Consider the following 19,804-nt stretch of genomic DNA (forward strand, 5'->3'; position numbering starts at 1 on the left):
TTTATTCATGATTCCTAGAAAAGGGGGATTGGTAAAAAAAAAAGAAAAAGAAAAAATACTGTGCCCAAATTCAATTATCCTATTGTAAATACTTACAATAAGCGGAGACAATAATGGGAAATGTCTACAATAACTGAAACGTTTGCACACTGTCTTTGAAAAACGATTTGTTTATGAAGTCAGCTAGCAATCAATTTGACGGGTTTCGTAGAGGTAGGGGAAATCTGCTTTTCTCACGAACGACGCTTCCCACTAGTAACTTTCTCTCAAGGGCGGCTAGCATCCTTCTCTAACCACCAACGTAGAAATTGACCAATTAACAGCAACGTCAATTTCCCTCACTTTCCGAGCGAAGGTTTTCCTCGACGAATCCGATGATCTCGTGCCCTGAGACACACCCCATCATAGTTTTCCTCTGCAACATCACCGCGACGGAAGGAAACATTCCTCGTGCGATCTCATCAACGAGAAAAACAACGTCTTTACGATCAGTGAATATTTCACGTTTTATTTTAACCAAGAGTCAGACTTAGACTTTAGAGGAAAGTACATTTACTATCCCGTTAACCGCGGATTCGTTACCGAACCTAAGACCATTATCATTAATGTCAAATCACCGCGGTTACTTGTCAACTCTGTAATATCCACACTTGTGCTAATAAACATTACCTCGATTGTATAAAAACAATGGATAGATCCAGTGAAGATTCATAACACGCTCGTAAGCCTAACCCTAATCATAATGTTGCCCCGACATATATGTATATAATCATATAATTATTCAATACAAAATTTAATAACAATAAAATGTTTCAATGATGAATAATATTTTAGACATGATATTATTTAAATTATTTATTATTGGATATGATATTATTTAAACAAATTGTGAAAAATTATGGAAAGTAGTATAGTTCAGTTTATATTCTTTACTCCTAGCTACCTTTGGTGTATGCAGATATTGTTTTCAGCATAGGATGGCGTTAAATACAAAGTCTTAACAAATAGATCAATGCGTTATGGCAGCAATCGATTTATAAAGCACGGCTCCAGTGTAGTTCTCACATTTGTATATATAATCATGGCCAATACGTTTGGTATTGGCAGTCTGTTTACATTTTAAATACGTCAGGCATCGATCTCTTCAGTTTTGCGTTATATTTACCTTTGTATCAATCTTTTTGTTCCAGACCATTGAAACGGGTAAGAATTTATGACACTGCAGAGTGGACCCTCAGAGGGTCTAGGCCCGGAAAACTCTTGAATAACCAACAGTATCACGACGACACTCCCTTAATAGTCGCGCATCCAATAAAATCATACAGTCCATTTTGTAATCTGTCTGGCCTGCAATTCCTTTTCTCTGTCATCACGCTCACAACCGCGAGTGTTTGGATGCGTACAAGCACCGAATCTATTTTTAAATCCATTCTGCGTAAAGTGGCCATACCGTTACTCTCGAAGCTAAAGAAAGAGTTGGATAAGCTCGTTAAGCAAATAATGCCAGAACCGATAAATTGTCCAACGGAATGGTGTAACCCGATGGTAATTGAGCCTAAAGAGAACATTGACGAAATTTGTTTTTGTTGCAATTTTATCAAGCTCAATAATACCATAAAACGCGCAATTCACTCGGTAACGAAGATAGAGGGTCTCTATCTAGGTTAAAAGGGGCAAAAATATTTTCTATATTATATACAAACCCGGGATACCGGCAAATTAAATTAAGCAAGGAAAGTCAATCCCTAATTATGTTTATAATCGCCTTCAGAAGGTGTTTACCCGTTTGCCTTTTGGCGTAAACTGCAGATTGGATTATTTCTCATAATGAATAAAAGTAAATGCGTTTTCGTTGTTTTCCTTCGCCAAACAAATTCGAAAAATATATATAATAAAGATCAAGGATCCGAATAAATCAATGATCTTCGAACCACTTAATTTATTGCTAAAAGACTTTTATTTCACCTGAACCTCAAAAACGGGCGTTCGAAGAGACAAAAGATCATGTAAAAAGAGTCCCGACTTTGACACATTTTAATTTCTCTAAAGATATTATTATCGTTCAAGGGAATGCGTCGGGCTATGGCCTAGACGCAGCCTTGCTGCAGGAAGATATAGATAAGAATTATTATAAGCGCTATTATTATAAGGTAGTCTATGTTTCGGGGCAGCAGTCAGCCGTCGCGGATTCTTTGTTTAGGAACTCCCTATACCAAAGTGAGACCGATGCCGATGATATGCCATGGGAAATGAACGTTTGTGTGAACTTTATTATAAGTAATTTGCTCGCGTCAAAAAGTTTGTTGAATAGAATCAAATACGAGCAGGAAGCCGATTCCGTTAGCACCGCATTGAAAAAGTACTGTTCGGCAAATTGGCCTTCGATAATTGGTTTCCTTAATCACGTGCTGACGTAAAAATGTAAAAATGAAAACATATACTCTTAACTTATTTCTATATCTATAATAAAATCGAATCCTGCTAACTATTCATTCTTAGCTAGTCAGAAATTTCCAAACTCAACTTTTTTGGAAACAAAGTGTCATATGAAAAAGTTTGATTTTATATTAAATTTATTTTTTCACATAGAATCACATCCTTGCCGATTTCACTATGATTATTTTGACGGTCTGTTTAGTCTTTATCTTTTATTATATTTTTTTTAGAAATTTCTGATTTCGAAAAATATAAAATAGAAAAGTAATAGTTGTTAACTGTGCTTCAGGATTATGTGGAGTTAAATCATGCAGATTTCAATCTTATCTGTTACTGTTTCTACAGAGTAACGTCGTTCGTTCGAAACAAATATGTTGCAGGTGAATTAATTAAAGTGTACAGACTTATGTTAAGATATATTGATTTATAAGTAACAATGGTTTCGACTGTACATATATATTATTTTAATAAAATTTAAAAACTACTAGTGAACAGAAACTATTAACAAATTATCACCGCGGTAATTTTTCACGGAAAATTTGTCGTGTTCACGGAAAATGTATATGTTTATATCTAAATAATTTTATATAAGCTGATAACATTTCTTATCAAGATTGCATGACGCAAACTCTTATTTGAGGATTATGGATCTACGTACCATCGCAAGAAGAAATGATACTGTCTACAGTGAATGCGAGTTTTTTTTTTTCAAATACGACAACTTACTATTACAAACACGATAAGCAGGATTTATGCCTATTTTGTATTTTTTTGGTAGCAAATTGTTATCTCTCACGTTGATTAAATAATGCGATGAAACACATTTAGTTCGTTTGATTCAGTTATAGGTTAACATCCGTTGCGTAATTTATTCTCGAAGTGTATGAAATATAAATTGCAAAGATGGGTATTGATGCAGACGAAAGGAAATATACATCACCAGATGGCTCAAAAACTTGGGAATATTTGGCTATTTTGACATGTAATTATAAAATTATTTTGCTCTTCGATATTTTTTTAAATTCTAAAGGAAAAGATCCACCAAAGACCTGAAATGAAAAATTACACATTCCACTGACAGTTATTCTTTATAGTGACAATTTTTTTTTTTAAATCTTAAGAAATCTGTTGGCGATAAAAAAATAACATTGGACAGAAAGTAACTAAAAAAAAAAAAAAAAAAAAAAAAACGCAGCAGGTTACAGTTGTATTTTTGATTATATAATATCTATAATAATGATCTATAATAATATTGTCGAATTATTTTTCCTTATTGATACATATACCGTACATGTACATTACGTACATGAATCTGTCAGGTTCCATTATGAGTGGTTGCATTGGATTCGTCGTAGGATGGAATTCACCAAGTATTGTAATATTAATGTCCGAAGACTCGCCTATTCCAGTCACAGCATCATCTGTTTCTACATTGGTGGCAGTTGTGGCTGTTGGACATATGTTAGCGCCACCAATTAATATTTTTATCGTTGATAAGTTTGGCAGAAAAAATACTCTGTTGTTTAGTGCTTTACCGCTCTTAGTCAGTTGGAGTTTAATTACTGTCGCAACGTCTATTTGGGTAAGTTGTATTAGAGGATGAGACATGTCCATACAACAGTGGGTGAATTTGCATATTAAAATATGTAAAAGGCGTCATATGAATATGCTCGTATGTCCTACTTATTTTAGTTCTCAAGTGAAATGATTACAAAAAATGTTCGAAGTTTTCACCTCGTTTTCTTATTAAAGCATTCTTTAACAGTATAATAGGTTTAGTTACAGTTTAATAAGACAAGATGGACCCATTGCATAGCCACTGTGATATAGATCCATTAGGTTTTTGTTTTTGGAATCGTTTAAAATCTATTGTGTATTCGATGCAAACGAATAATGTACATGATCTGCGGAAGTAGATATAAAATACAAATTTGGAACTATTCGAAGAATAGTATTTTCAAGTGAGTACGGAGCTCAGTGTTACGGCGCGCAGTACTTAGATGATGTTGAGGCTCAAAGCGGACACTTCGAACATCTTCTTTAATCGTGCATAACTCGAAAATTAAGGTATGTAGGAACATATGCTTATAAGATTTGTACTTATTTTATTTTTGTGTAGATACGCCTTCTAAAATATGACGTGTATTTATAATTCACCGTATATATTGATCAAAAAATATTAATTCGTTATATCAAATTCATTCCTTCTTTTTCAATATTTAATACTATCCGTTTTTACCACGCTAGAAACAAAGACACATTGATTACATTTCCTATCCCGAATGATACATAAACCAACTAGTAACATCTTGTTTGTCCATTTTGAAATAACAATCATATTCGTTAATTTGCAAAAAGAATAAAAATTCTGATTTATTTCGAGTATAAGTTTGTAGTTCACATACACAAATATTGAAAATCGATAAATATTTAAAAGTGAAATTAATAAAAAGGTTATAATTTTAAAAATATTATCTAAACAAATGAATTTTTAAAAAATTTGTTTACACATCTATGTTTTCCGTTCACAAACATAGAATTCTAACTGATACAATTACTCTATCTCTAGGAGTTTCAAGTTTCATTTGCACCAAAAAATGCGATTTTTTTAATAAGCATACAATACGTGAAATTTCCATAGTTCCGTGCAATATTTTATGCAATATGTAATATTAGTGTGATAAAAAAGACAACTGAACAATTATAACGTAAATATATGTCTTTATATACACAATTCTTGAAAAATGTATGTATATTTACAGTAAGAGAATGGGGTGAAATATCCACAGTTCAACTTAATATAATACTATATTTACTCTATAGAACAAAATGTTTTGTTTAAAAATTACATGTTAATAAACATGTATTTGCTCCATTTCTGCGGATAACTTCAAAACTTCTTTCTTTCATACTTTCGATTAAAATTTGTAGAGTTACGATTTCTATGGTAGCACACATTTGTCCTATGCCACCCTTAAGATCTAGAATTTAGCATACTGCGTTGTATTTGCGTATATTTTGGGAGCTAATATTCCCCGAAGGATTTCAATTAGGGAATATTAGGGGATCAGGAGGATGTATGGGCCATTGCTTATTTTTTGTTTGAAAATATTCTTTATTCAATCTCCAATTATGAATGGTTACATTGTCTTGCTGCAACATACAATTTTCATAATCCATGTCTTCCACAAACGGAATTAAAACATGTTCTACAAGTTCTATGTCTCTTGGAATTCATTTTTGTTAATATCCAACGCATTAGAATTTTTGTAGTGTAGATAAATGCAGCCTATATACAACCATAATAGTTAAATCATGACAGTAAAATTTAAAGCCATCTGGTTCGTCATGGTTAAACTTTTTTTCGTCTGAAAGAATTACATTTTTCTACTTTTCATCCCAAGTCATAGGATATTTCGCAAACGCGAGACTTACTTGTTTACAATGTTGCGTTAGGGGTGTTTCCGAAATTTTGTTCTGTATGAATCGTTTAATGTTTCGGAAAACTTATTGGGAACGCCTTTTATTAACCGGTAGATTTTAATCTGCTCGTATTTAACTCCCTGTTAGATTCTCCTTTGTTGCAGTTCGCAACATTAACGAAATGTGACTTCATGTAAGCTTCCCATTTTCGCTCTTTGAGCACTTTTCTTCATAGGATCACCAAATAATTTAATAAAATTATTTATGAAATGATGTAATTTCTTTATTCTAAGGGCAATTTCTTTATGAGGGTCCTGCATCCTTGTACGCCATAATTTTAGCCTTCTTCTCTTGATTTAGCAAAATATCTCTTGGGATATTTAAAATAAACTAAATTAACCTAAAAATATACTCTATTTAATTAAAATATAACAAAACTAATACTTTTCCAAATGCACTCTCGCTATACAGCTAAAGATGATAAGAAAGAAAATTGTAACTATGGGAATTTCGATCACATTTGCAATATAATCAAATGTTACATTACTAATTAGAACAAGACGTAACAATCAAGAAACAATGATAAAGAATACAAATATGAAATTATGACTTTAGCCATCACAGTCGGGAGCTGTTCAGAACTGAATCAATAGCTACAGAAGAAGTAAAACTTTTTGTGGAACTATGGAGATTTCGTGTACTGTACGTGCCCAATGTCTTTGGTAGCACTATTATTTATAGTTTACAAGAATTTATAAAATTTCATAAAAATCGGCGTGTCACGCTTAGGTGATGCTTTTCGTTATATGTCTAAGGAACTGTCGTATTAGACTGCCGTACTGTATCCTTTAAGCGACCTTTGGACGAAACACTCGCCCTTTTTCATTTCTCTGTTTTCCCATTCTTCTCTTTCATTCAACACTACATAAGATTTCCAACAATTGAAAATTTTTGTGATACCACGTTAATTCATTTACAGAAGACATCTAGCAAAGGCTCAAATGTTTTATTAGAAATGAAAGCGATCGATAAGCATAATTTGGTCAAATGCACGATAATATGCACGATAAAATGCACGATGCCTAGCAATAAAGTGTTCCCTTTACACATTTGCATTCCCAAATCTAACACGAACCAAGTATAAATATAATCAAAATCAAAACTAACCAAAACATGGCTCAAGTATATTCCTAACATCTGAAAGTACATTGCAAATATTAGATAGTATATAATATTAATATTATAATATAATATAATATATAGTCTGTATATCTGTGCAACAAATACCAAGCGACGGTTAATATATATAAGTGTAACTCCTCCTTGGAAATCAACCTTAGGTACATATCTGAAAATCACTGAAATAATAAAGAAGGATCGTTTTGTAAATAATTAATCAAAATTCATTTGCGACTTATACATGATTTTAAATATTATTAGGCTTGGACAAATTTTATTTGGGACAATGATGAAAAGTCACAATTTGAAGTAATGGATCAATTACTTTAATTCACATTTTTATTTTACAAATAATATAGGTTATTTTGTGTTTAGGATCAAATAAATTATTTTCAAGTAATTTTCCATTTTAGATAATACTTTCAAATAAAATAATAAATAATTTGAATTTTAATATTAATTTGAGTTTTAGATGTTGCATTTTGTATACGTTTCAAGCATAATCTAGCCGAATTATTTCAAAACATAACAGTATTTGTCCTCAGAATTGTTTTTATTTCAATTGTCCTTCGATCAATACTATCTGAATATGAGTACCTAGTGAAATCAGTGTTTCTGATGCAATTGTTGATATAATAAAATCGAAATATTTGAGACATTGTTTCAAGAAACATTTATTCAAATATAAAATTCTATCTAATAGTTGAATAATTCGAAGAAAAATCATTTACCTATTCAAACAAGCTAACTCGTAATTATTTCAAAACAAAATTTAACCAAACAAGATAGTATATTCTCTTAATAATCATTTTTCAAATATTTTATTTAAATAATATCTAAGCTTGAATATTATTATGAATAAAAATTATGTTTATTAACTAATAATGTTCATTAATTTTAATAAACGACGATTTTATATCCATACTTATGTATGTATATAAAATATATTTATATATATTTTTATAGTTTATTCTCATATATTATTTTACATAAAAATACTTCATCGTCGTACTCGGAAGTTACTGAATGTAATAAGGTACCGAATTAGCAAGTTTTCAAATGTGAAATTATATATACCAGAGATTTGAACACATACGATAGAAAATTAACATGTTACGTGTTAAATCTCTTTGAAATTTTAATAGCGCTGTAATGAAACTTGACTAGCGTGATTATATTGGTAAGATTTAAAATCAAATTGAAAATACGTATATACAAAAAGTTACAAGATAATCGATAAGAAATTAGTATGCAGCATTATAACTCGTCTTAAACATATAATAAAACATATAATAAAAAATAGTCCGTCTGAATACAAAAGTTTTGTAACTTTTGCGAAGTGTACTATATATTTGTAATAAATATCTTGTAATTTTTAAATAAATTTTCAGCTTTGTTTTAAAATGTACCAATATTGATCATGATAGTCATATCTTACATATTATCATATCTTTAATGAAATTTCAGAATGGTTTACATAAAACACATAATATATACTCCAACTCCATAAAAGAACTTTGTACAAGTATTTCTCTGTGCTACATAGATCACAAAATTTATACACAATTGTACACAAAGTATATAAAGGGTAAATATAAAAACTACCGCAGCGTGATTCTACACCTCCGAATCTTTAGAGATCTGTAAAAAAAAAATTCTTGGAAAATTAAGCATTTGAGCATTTTCAAGGGCAAAACTCTTTTTTATTGCTACATATTCCACTCACCATGATGAAAGAACCAAGGTCTCAAAGGAATCATTACTACGCGCAGAAGACATTCCATGATAATGCGGTTTTTAGCGATTATGTTATTATTGCGACTTAGTTTTGCCTGCATCTGAGAATTATTGAAACTTTAACATTTCTTTCCGAGAGAAGGTTTCATTTGCGATATGTGATTCCTGTAAGTTTTGCAATAAAAAAACCTTAGCCTTGAAAATCATACTTAATGCCAATTTTTTCAGAAGTCTCCGAGTTATACAATTACGCTATTGTGGTTTTTACGCTTACTTTGTATACATCTTTATACTATTATGAGCTCTTTTCCCTTTAATATTGCCATCTTACTACATTTTTCCCTACATTCGCTGCGTAAAGTTATTTTCGTCAAACTTTGGCTTTTGAAATACGCGCAATTTCTGACTTATTTTTTTTATCATGTAATATCTTATATAATAGCTTTCAAGATAAAGTCCAACAATTCCAGTTTTAAGGTATAAACTTTACGCATAGCTTTCAAAATAATTATCTTCGCACTTTAAAATTATCATTTTTCATATTATAAAAAAGGTTATAAATTCAAAACGAAACAAAATTGAATAATCATTCTCTATATCTATATTAATATATGTTAAAAATTAAATGTCTATTTATATACATAGGCACAACAGCTTTAATTATAAAATTCCAAGGTGAAACTGTAGAAAGGCTAACGATCCTCCGATTTGGATTACTTTTTGATATATTGCGAAACTCAATATGTTACAATATTTTCCTATACATGTAAGGGCTGGATGCACTTAATTTCTGACATATTCGCCAAAAACTGCCGATATCACTGCAGTAAATTCTGCCTATAGTGGTACATATGTGGCAATGTATGCGTTAGTATTGGTTACCGCCCGCTGGCTACTTATCTTTTGTTTATAAACGAAGATGGTTGGCTTGAAGGCCCCGTGTACTACGAGCACATGCAAGTTTGTAGAAAGTATCTGTTAGAACTTACAACTCAAGAAAGTTCTTTTCGTAACATAATATCAAGTATTCATTCGCGTAAAGTTTTTACAATTAATTTGTTATTATTTTATGTAAGCGTTGCCGACATTCCCGTGTAAGCCCTCACGAACCGCAAAGTCGGTAATGTGGGGATGGTCACTTGCGGAAGGCAAATTATCAGATAACCAACCCGCGTATCTTGTTAATCAATAAGTTTTTAGAGTTTGGTACTTATTGATTCACTCAGATTAGATTTGTATATTCTATATTTCACCACCACATACAAATATGCGAATACACCGGATACACTGAGGTAATTAACACGTGGCCCACGTTTAAGACAAAAGAGCGTCATTAGAAGTCGTACCAACTTAGCTTGTAGGAGCTTTTTTTTTTTTTTTTTTTTTTATCGTGGGGAAATCCTCATGGACACTCGGCGCTGCGTAGCAACGACCGTGTAGTGTCGGACTCCTACCGACTAAAACCCCACGGTGGTCATCCCGACGTTCAGAGGAGCACCCGGGGTCTCTTGCGAATCACTACCGAGTGCAACCAGCTTGTAGGAGCTAGTGATCATACCAATCCACTATTTCCTCAATATGTCTTGCCCCCTATCGTTTCTCAGACGAGTTATAAGAGCTTTTTCTTGGGCAAGTTGACATAGTTCATTGATCCAGTTCATTGAATTAGTTTATTGAATCAGTTTATTGAATCAGTTCATTGAGTCAGTTCATTCATACAGTTCATGGAAACTTACCCTCAAGCTTATTTCGCTTTCAAACTCAGAACCATTTTACATCAAACACATTCAGCTTATATACAGTCCACTTCAAATAAATCAAACAGACTTTTCGTACTGGTAAAATAATCAGCCTTTCCTTCCTGTGGCAAATAATCTTTACTGCTACATTCTTCTGTGCCTAGGGTCCAGAATATTTTGTGGTCGAGTCTAGCATCTCGACTAATAAGTTCTAACGGACGTATCTTACAGCCTCACATATGCACGTTATACTTTTAAGCACGATGCCTTTAAGTCTGACCGACGAGAGTTTATAAGTAGAAGAGCCACACATTGTATGTATAAGAAAATCTTCTTTAGAATATCGATTTCTACAACATATCCAAAAATCATCGAGATCTGAGGGTAATTAGATTTTCTGCAGTTCCACTAAATTTTAACTCGTGTTTCTTTCTTTTTCTTCTTTCTTCGTCATTATCTCATAATCCAGAAATAATTTCAAAGATTTTTTCTTGTAGGAACTGTACGTGGCAAGATTTTTGGCTGGAATAACACTAGGATTATTTATCTGTGTCGCTCCAATATACATAGGTGAAATATCATCACCAGGTACGCGAGGCGCTGGAGGTTCTCTGACGACTATCATCTATAACACCGGTATTCTTGTAACCTTCATAGTTGCACCGCATCTTTCATTATCTGCAATGGCAGGAGCTTTCCTGATCATTAACATTGGGTTTGTAATCGCATTCTGGTTTATGCCAGAGTCACCGTACTTTTTCGTAATGAGGAATAGAATAGACGAAGCTGAAGAAGTTTTGGAGAAATTACGTGGCAAAAGTGACATTTCCGAAGAGCTTCAAACGATCGTCGATTCCCTTTCAAAAAAGAACAAGCAATCATCGAAAAGTGGAAATTTGAAAGATATCTTTACGTCGAAAGCAAATTTTCGTGCATTTCTTAGTATAATGCTGTTTACAGTGACGCAACATTTTGGAGGTTTCTTTACGATTCTGACGTATGGTCAATTGATTTTTAAATCAATAAATAATATAATGTCAGATTATGTCGTAAATGTTGTAATTGGTGCAGTACAACTTATTTCTGCTCTTATAACAACCTTGCTAGTCGACAAATTTGGTCGCAAGCCGCTAATACTTGCGTCAGGTGTCAGCGCTGCAATTTGCAATTTTGTGATCGGTTTTTATTTCTTTTCGAAAGAATATATGCACGCAGATGTGCTATCGGTTTCATGGATCCCATTTATATCGTCTCTTATATTAATTTTCACTTTCAATTGCGGCTTATTATGTTTACAGATTATTCTAATGTCAGAAATCTTTGCAACTGAGATTAAAGCAATTAGCACATGTCTCGTCGGTGTAATCGGCGGATTGCTTGCTACATTAGGAAGTAAACTTTATATATGGATAGCAATAACTTTGAATTACGGTCATTCGCTTCCTTTTTTTGTGTATTTTGTAATCGTAGCAGTTTGTACAGCAATTATATTGCATGTTACCCCAGAGACAAAAGGTAAAACATTCGCGGAAATCCAAATAGAGTTGAAAAAGTAATTAGCATTATATTTCTTCATTCGTTGTCTAGTAAGAACATCGACGATAATTTCCAATTTGAATGTTAATAAAATAAGTGATTCATAGAAAATGTATTCACGGAAAAAAATAAACATTTTAATTATATTATTTCTTATTTTAATGTGTTAAGGTACATGGCCAAAAATATTGTATAACAGAAATGTTCAAAATTGTATAACAGAAATGAGTATGTAGAATAAGCACACCTCATATTTCATAAAAAGAGCATTCCCATAAATTAATAAAGAACAAAAATCAATCACCTATAGAAAGGAACTCGACCAACATGTAACGAATAAGAAATATTTTTGTGATGTTCGTTAATGTACAGTACTGCGAAAACAAATACATTTCTATATATACTTCTAAATTATTTCAGCCGTTGGTCTTATCTCCGGCCATCATATACAACTAATAGATATTGATAAAAATGATAATTAGTATTAATTAGTATAAATAAAAAGATAATAATAGAAGGTAGATGAGAATTGGTTTTGCAGAGACATCTGATGGTAAAGTACTCGATCTCACAGGTACGGCAACTGGAATTAACTTGATAAATCGTAAAGTTTATTTACCGAAACGATTTATAACTCCTTTCTTTCAGGATATTCACATCATCACATGATATTACTACCAGCACCACCTATGAATGAGGCATCGAAGGAACATGTGGCATTATATCTCACATCGAAACCTTCATTTTTTATTCCATTTCATTTGTAAACAAAATTATATTTGGCATTTATAAGTATTCTTACAATATAATCCGAGACAAGAAATGTACAGAACATCATTGATACACAGAGATATTCTAGGCAGTCAATAATGTATATATCAGATATAATATAGTATATAATATAATATCAGTTTTCTATGTGACTTGTTTTACGGGAGACGGTATGGAAGATTTAATAAATTTCATTAAAATTTAGAGGGGTCAGTCAAATATAAACCGGACTTAGTAACATTATGTTTCAGTAAAATGTTTCAAAACAAAGGAAAAGAAAAAAAATTGAGTTATTTTTCTATATATGTTTGATTTCCCTCTATACATTTTTGTCACCTTTTTCCGCGAGAAGGGGAAAATGCTATTACGCATACCCAGTGACACGTGTCATTGGGTTATATGGGACTCGACAGATGATATCGCCATACCCACTAAAAACCGCTCCTCTATCCGCTCCTTTAACCGTACAAGCACCAACCTTGGAACCACTTAACAGCATTATTTCAGGGTCGGCTTTATGTCAATACCGCTCTCTTATTCAATCTTATTGTATTGTCACGTCGGAGACACAAAAGATCGTGAAATTAAGGGATCGCCGGTGATCTCCTCGCGTCGCGGCACGAACGAAATGATTCTTTCACGAATAGGGTGAAGAAAATAGAACTTCGTATGCGAAAATGAGATTTATTGCAGAAATCCAACAGAGTGACGGTTACAACAGCGTGGTTGGGAATATTAGAACAGACAGCTTCGAGATACTACGACGGACTGTTATAGCGCTGGTTTAGGAAGGTCCTTCTACCAAAGGTCTAGTCCCTTTGGAGGGGACTCTTTAGTTATTGTTTTCACAGATATGGTATGCAGGGTGTTCGGTCTATCTGGTTACTGAGCGGATGATCTTCTTGAGTGTGTGATAGTATCGTCTTCTTCTTCTCTCTTTGATCTTTTCTTGCGCAAGCCTCGACATCATTGTTTTATTGCATAAAGCCTGGAACTTAGTCCGATTGTTCTCTTTTTCCACTAATAGCCCGATCAAGTTGTCAATCGTCAGTGATGTACCGACGTGATTCTCCAATTCGGTCCTTTCCTTTATCCACCTGGGGCAGTTGAACAGCGCATGTTCGGCGTCGTCGTTATTGTCACGGTGATCTTGGAATAATCATATTTTACATACCAGTTCGCATACCATAGCCATCAAAACCACAATTAAGCAGTAACAGCATACCCGCGTGCCGGCAGCCAGCGATAACCCTTCCAGGAGCCTTGATATAAAAATCCTCTCAAGTCAGCACTCGCCATTCCATTCCATTCCTATTTCTGTTCTGTTAATGTGACATTCTGTACCGTTACTCTGTCAGTTTTATAATAAATTGTGAAACAATTATCAATTGTTATTAATTGGAGTACGAATCTCTCACCTTACATGCGGAACCTGAAATAATCTCGAACCGACGCGACATTATCACTGCCCCAGTCACAGCAGCGTGCGTGTATTTCCTTCCTGATCATCCTTCGGTACACGTTAAAAATACCGTGGCCGATTAGAATCCGCATAGTAAAGTGGTCAATGTATCTCCCATGCTTCCTGAACATGCAGACGTCTGCCACCTGCCTCTTCGCCCAGTTGTCGTTGCGATAATCACGCTACTCCTCCTTCCACTCATACTCCATACGCTCCTCCAATGCCTTGATCCTTTCATAAAAAACCGAGACCGTATCTTCTCTAGAACGAGTATCGTATCGTGATTGCAAATATTCCTTTTTAATTCGATATTTCTCGGCCCGGAGCTCGACTGTAAGTAAGTAAATGGGTCAGGTGCCCGTAAGCACGTACAGTGCTGCGTGGATCACTGTGCGGTACGCCGTTGATGATCTTATCAGAGCGGCCCTTTACGCCCTATTAAGAGTATTCCTATTCTTTGTCTTTTCTGCCGTCTTTGCCCATACAGGCTCCGCATAGAGCATCACCGACTCCCAGACTCCATAATAGAGTTTTCTCGCAGAGCCAGTGGGACCGTTAATATTGGGCAGCAACCCATAAGAGCATCGGCCTTACCGCACATTTTCTCCAAATGAGCCCCGAACCTTCTCCAGTTATCTACCTGCACCCCAAGGTATCTAATCTCCTCTTTCGTGGTCAGAAGGTGCCCCTCCACATTCATCTTAATTACCTTGGGGATCCGCTTGCCTGTCAGCAGTATCACGTCAGTCTTCTCCTGTACGATCTTCAATCCTTTATCGGCACATCATCGCACAATCACATTTCGAGATAATTCTCAAGGAGTATCACCAATTTCCTGAGCATCCCTATAGATTCTGCTTCCTCGAAAATCTTATTCCAGCTGAGAGCGTTAAACGCGTTCTTCACGTCAACCGCCGCCAACACACAAATTTCTTTTCTTGGATCAGTCAGCAAGATTCATTACTCGGCGCAGGACGTCCACCGTACTCACTCTTCTCCTGAACCCATACTGACCAAATGAGTCTAGTCCCAGGCTTTCCTTGGTCAAGTTCTTAAACGTGTGCTCCTAGACTTTACTAAGTGTTGGAAGCACGTTAATCGGTCGGAAAGACGATGTCAACGTGGGATTTCTGCCCGGTTGAGGCATGAGCACCACCCTCGCTATCTTCCATTTCGCCGGAATCTTGCCCGTGTCGTTCACGGCATTCAATACTCTCGGCACTTTCTCTGCTCTCCTCTCCACCAATGCTTTGACCGCCGTCCCTGGTATACCGTCTACACCAGCCGCCTTGTTCGGGTTTATCTTCCTACAGGCATCTATCAGATCTTCCTCTGGCATCCTCTGACATCCTGTAATCGACAACTCCTTCCTCTTCTCCGTTGCGATTCCTCAATGTACCTTGCCTTCTCTGCGTTGGCCTCGTCAGGAAGAGCTCATCAACTATAGATCGGTCTCTGTCCAATTGGAGGCCATCCGTCTGAACTCTGCGGCCCATCCTAGACATGACCGCTCTATAGGGTCTCCCCCAAGGGTCCTTATCCAGCGTCACACAGAACTCTCTCCAGCATCTTTCCTTATTCGCTTTGATCGCCCTCGCAAGTTTCCTCTTACTAGCTTTGTAAAGTTCACTCAAATGAGTCGCGTCGTTCATGCCCCTAGTCCTAGCCCTCTGAGCTTTTCTTCTGCTCTTCGTCATCTCCTTCCTTAACTTGCTTATTTCATCGTTCCACCACTAGTTACATCTCTTCTTACCCATTGGTGAGTACACCTTTTTAAGTTCGGTAGCACACGTTGTTTCCAGAACAGTCTAAACATTCTTCGTCGCCCGTATTATCAACAAATAATTTCTTATAATTGTTGTCAAAAGTTAAAACAAATTTGTCCATATCGGCGTCCCTCGTCGAATACTTAAAATTCTCTGCGTTACGTCTTGTTTTTTTAATCCTAAAATTATGCAGGACGTATGTGTGGTCTGATGCCGACCAGACCTTCGACAATTTCTCACCTGTATACTTCTTATCCAATCCTTTGTTTGTACTAATAATGTCGAGTAATGCCAGGGTCTCCCTATTCGCCAAGGGATACATTTTTGTCACCTGACTTGTAATTTTTTCATTCTAGTTTCGTAGAAAATGCAGAGCTGGGTCAGAAGCCATTTGTACAGTACTTGTTCTATTTCTTCGTTCCTATTGAAGCGTTGTCCCCTTAACGCCTCTTTATGTGGTTGTGATTTTGCGGAACTTTAACTCCTTCGAAATGATGGAAACCACGCTTCTATGACTAATATTAACTTTCGAGCAAATGAAGTCGACTGTTACGCGTCGATCATGCTCAATCAGTTTCTGAACAGCTTTAATTTTGGCTGGCGTTACATTTGTCTCGACGTCTAGAAAACAATTTATGAAACGCAAACATTTAGGTTGTTGATAATGTTTCATCTACAAACTGTAGTCGTAATCCATATAAAATTTCATTAATGAGTTTTGTACTCTCAACAGATAAATCTAATAATTACGGATTGTAAAATAAAAGACGTATCGTCTTATCTGCTTCCTTGGTTATTCAATTATCTGCTAAAGAAACGATGAATAGAGCATCGTGTGTACCGGAACGTCTTAAGGATACGTCTGTTTGAATTCCCACACAGTCCCATTTGTATAACTGACACTGTACCACACACAGATCGGTTAATATTTGATTGTTACTCATATCGGGACGTGAACTCATTATTTATCATACCGAATTAAATTCTGAATCAACTTAAGTGAATCATATGTTTCAATTTAAAGTAACTTCTTGTATATACGTCTTTCCAAAAATGTAATTAGTAAATCATATTTAGTAATCATATGAATTATAGAGTCCAACTATTTTCCTTTACTTCATATAGAATGCAAGGTTTAAAACTATCTATTTGCCAGATTGTTTGAGAAAGCAGCAATCGCTCCTGGAACTTGATTATCAGTAAGCTTACCTACCTATCGGTAGGACTGTGAATAGAGTTCCGTTAAATTTAGTTAGTCTATATCGAAACAAGACCTATATTGTTTAGTAACAGCATTGCAGAGCACTAGTATAACGTTAGTACAAGTAACGTTACCAAATTAAAGACTCACTTTGCTCCATCTACAATTTGAAATGGTTTTAATATAGTGATATTAAATATATGTGTAATAACGACTAGTCTCATGGAAAACTTATTTTTCAAGTATCAATGTTGATCGATATCCGAAATAAACTATATATTGGTGGATTGTGCACCAATAAGAGTAAGGAGGATCCGTGTCAGGTTTTTCAATTGAAAAGCAATCTTGGTCAAAGCAGCGCTGCATTTAGCTAACACAGCATCAAAGTCAATAATAGAACATGCAATATACCATGGAGATGAACGAGAACGTGATACACCGAAATTTTACAAAATCAAACCGCACAATAAATAAGTTTCAACGAGAATTGTATCATTTGTTGCGATTATTCCACTTCCAGTTGAGAATTTCGTACAGAAAACTGTGTCGATGGAAGCCGAAGAAGTCGAGCGAAGGTAATTGATTTACGATATTTTTGTCGAATTTATCTTTTTGCCATCCGCTAGTTCCAGGTTGACTGTCTGGCGAGGGAGGCTTCGGCCTTGACTTTTATTTAGGTCGCGCGACAGGTGTTCTCACCAATAACGAATCAATTTTCGTAGATATATGCGCGCGCGTGGTAGTATTAACAGGGGCCTGACGTTTACTGTCGCTCTGCTCTCTTTTAGATAGACGATTCCGAAACATATGTTCATCATAATGATATCTCATATAAAATATATGTAAATTCGATAGAATTTAAAACACCAACCGAAGGTTTGACTCCCTGTATTTACTGGGAGTCGGCCGAACAATATAAACAGAGAAGGACGGGGTCTTAGGAGATAGAATAGAACAAGATTTCAAGAAGCCAAGATTGAACAAAGAAGAAGAAAAGCAAATTAAAAGTTAGAAGGAGAAAGAGAAGAGAGATTAGAAGCGAAGAGTTTTGAGGAGATACGGAAGAAGACTTAGAAAATCGATTCTTGAGTTTTCACGAATCGATTGCCTGATTTCCAAAATATTACACCATTACATATATATAGGATTTAAATAAATTATTAATTATAATTTTATGAGAACATTTTTTTTAGGCAACCGTAATTAATAGCGTAATCACGCGACTACGATATTTTCTGGTCTTTGTCACGTCTCACGCTTAACACGAGCCAGGGTACTTGAGGCAGGGTAACAATACGTCGTAACTCGCGAATAATGCGAGTCACAACTCCGGGCATAATGGAATTAGGTAAAGAAAATCCAAAGGAATAAATTATATATATATACACATATTTTCACTATCTATCATTCTACAACCAAAATTAAAATTATATGATCAGGGAAACTCGCAAACCGCCAAAGTCCGAACACCGAATAAAAATAACGAACGGAAGTTACAAAAATCTGTAACGTATATAACGTATAAGTGAAATAAAACCAACAAGTAACGATCATGTGGAAAAATTGATCGAAGCTCACGAAACGTGCACGACACGCAACATGTCAGTCTGGATAAAAAGGAACAATAAAGTAACAAGTATGGAAAAATCAATTGGAACGCACGAAGTATGAGCACCCCAATCAGTAAATTTCACAACATGTCAATCTGGAACAACAAAGTAACAAGTGTAGAAAAGTCAATTGGGACACACGAAGTATCCACTCTCCAATCAGTAAATCCCACAATATGTCACCATGGATAACACAAGGAATAATAAAGCAACATGTAAACGAAGTAATCTAAATTTACGGAACGTGCACATTACAATCAGTAAAATCCACATCACGTTACCTTCTATGAAATAATGAAACAGGCTCTCGGAAAATACACGAATCGTTAAACACTTCAGGAGACACTTTCGTTATATCCAAGAGTGCGGAGAGGTGCGTGGTTGCATGGTGAAGAGTCGGTGGAACGATGAGACGCCCGCTGACGCGTACCGCGCTGCGCGCACTCTGCCCACCAAAATAACCAGTACGATAAGCAGACGACGGAAACTGAGAGATCGTGACGTTCTCACGTAGCGTCAGCAGAGATATGCAACTACGACGCACCAAAGTATTGACATCAGCAAAGATAACCACATGTCAAGAAGAGTACGATTTATTGTCAGCAAAACTTAAAACTACAACACCTGAAAGAAGAATGTATGAATGTTCTAAGAAGAACTTCTTAGAAAAGACATCAACAATACCTACAAGAAAACCATATCAGCAAAAAGAAGAACTTCTTGGAAAGGACATCAGGAAAAACGAAGATTGTAGAATAAACCGTCGCGTAATAATTATCCCATGATGACTTTAGTATTAATAAGAGCAACCCCTTAGAGCAGTAGTTAATTAGTACAAAATAGTCAGTCAGTCAGTTGTAAAGTGGAGTTAATAATTGTCAACCGGTAACGTTAACACAGTCTTCAGTTAGTATTCAATCGACAACAAGTCAGACATAATCAAG

At 35.0% G+C, this 19,804-nt stretch overlaps 1 protein-coding gene across 1 annotated transcript; it reads left to right on the forward strand.

The window, feature by feature from the left end:
• The first annotated feature begins 3,250 nt into the window (after positions 1-3,250).
• On the forward strand, positions 3,251-12,213 carry LOC139993476 (facilitated trehalose transporter Tret1-like). Its single transcript, XM_072015228.1, has 3 exons — positions 3,251-3,418; positions 3,756-4,018; positions 11,012-12,213. Exons 1-3 carry the CDS (start codon positions 3,340-3,342, stop codon positions 12,068-12,070), a joined length of 1,401 nt encoding a protein of 466 aa, XP_071871329.1. The 5' UTR covers positions 3,251-3,339; the 3' UTR covers positions 12,071-12,213.
• The last annotated feature ends 7,591 nt before the right edge of the window (positions 12,214-19,804 follow it).

Source organism: Bombus fervidus, chromosome 13, assembly GCF_041682495.2.
Source record: "Bombus fervidus isolate BK054 chromosome 13, iyBomFerv1, whole genome shotgun sequence".
NCBI classification, from domain to species: domain Eukaryota; kingdom Metazoa; phylum Arthropoda; class Insecta; order Hymenoptera; family Apidae; genus Bombus; species Bombus fervidus.

Excerpts from the sequence above, each read along its gene's own strand:
- LOC139993476 (XM_072015228.1), top strand. The coding sequence starts at position 3,340 with ATGGGTATTGATGCAGACGAAAGGAAATATACATCACCAGATGGCTCA. Across the intron at positions 3,419-3,755 it reads ATATTTGGCTATTTTGACAT|GTTCCATTATGAGTGGTTGC; the intron begins GTAATTATAAAA and ends TGAATCTGTCAG. Across the intron at positions 4,019-11,011 it reads CTGTCGCAACGTCTATTTGG|GAACTGTACGTGGCAAGATT; the intron begins GTAAGTTGTATT and ends TTTTTCTTGTAG.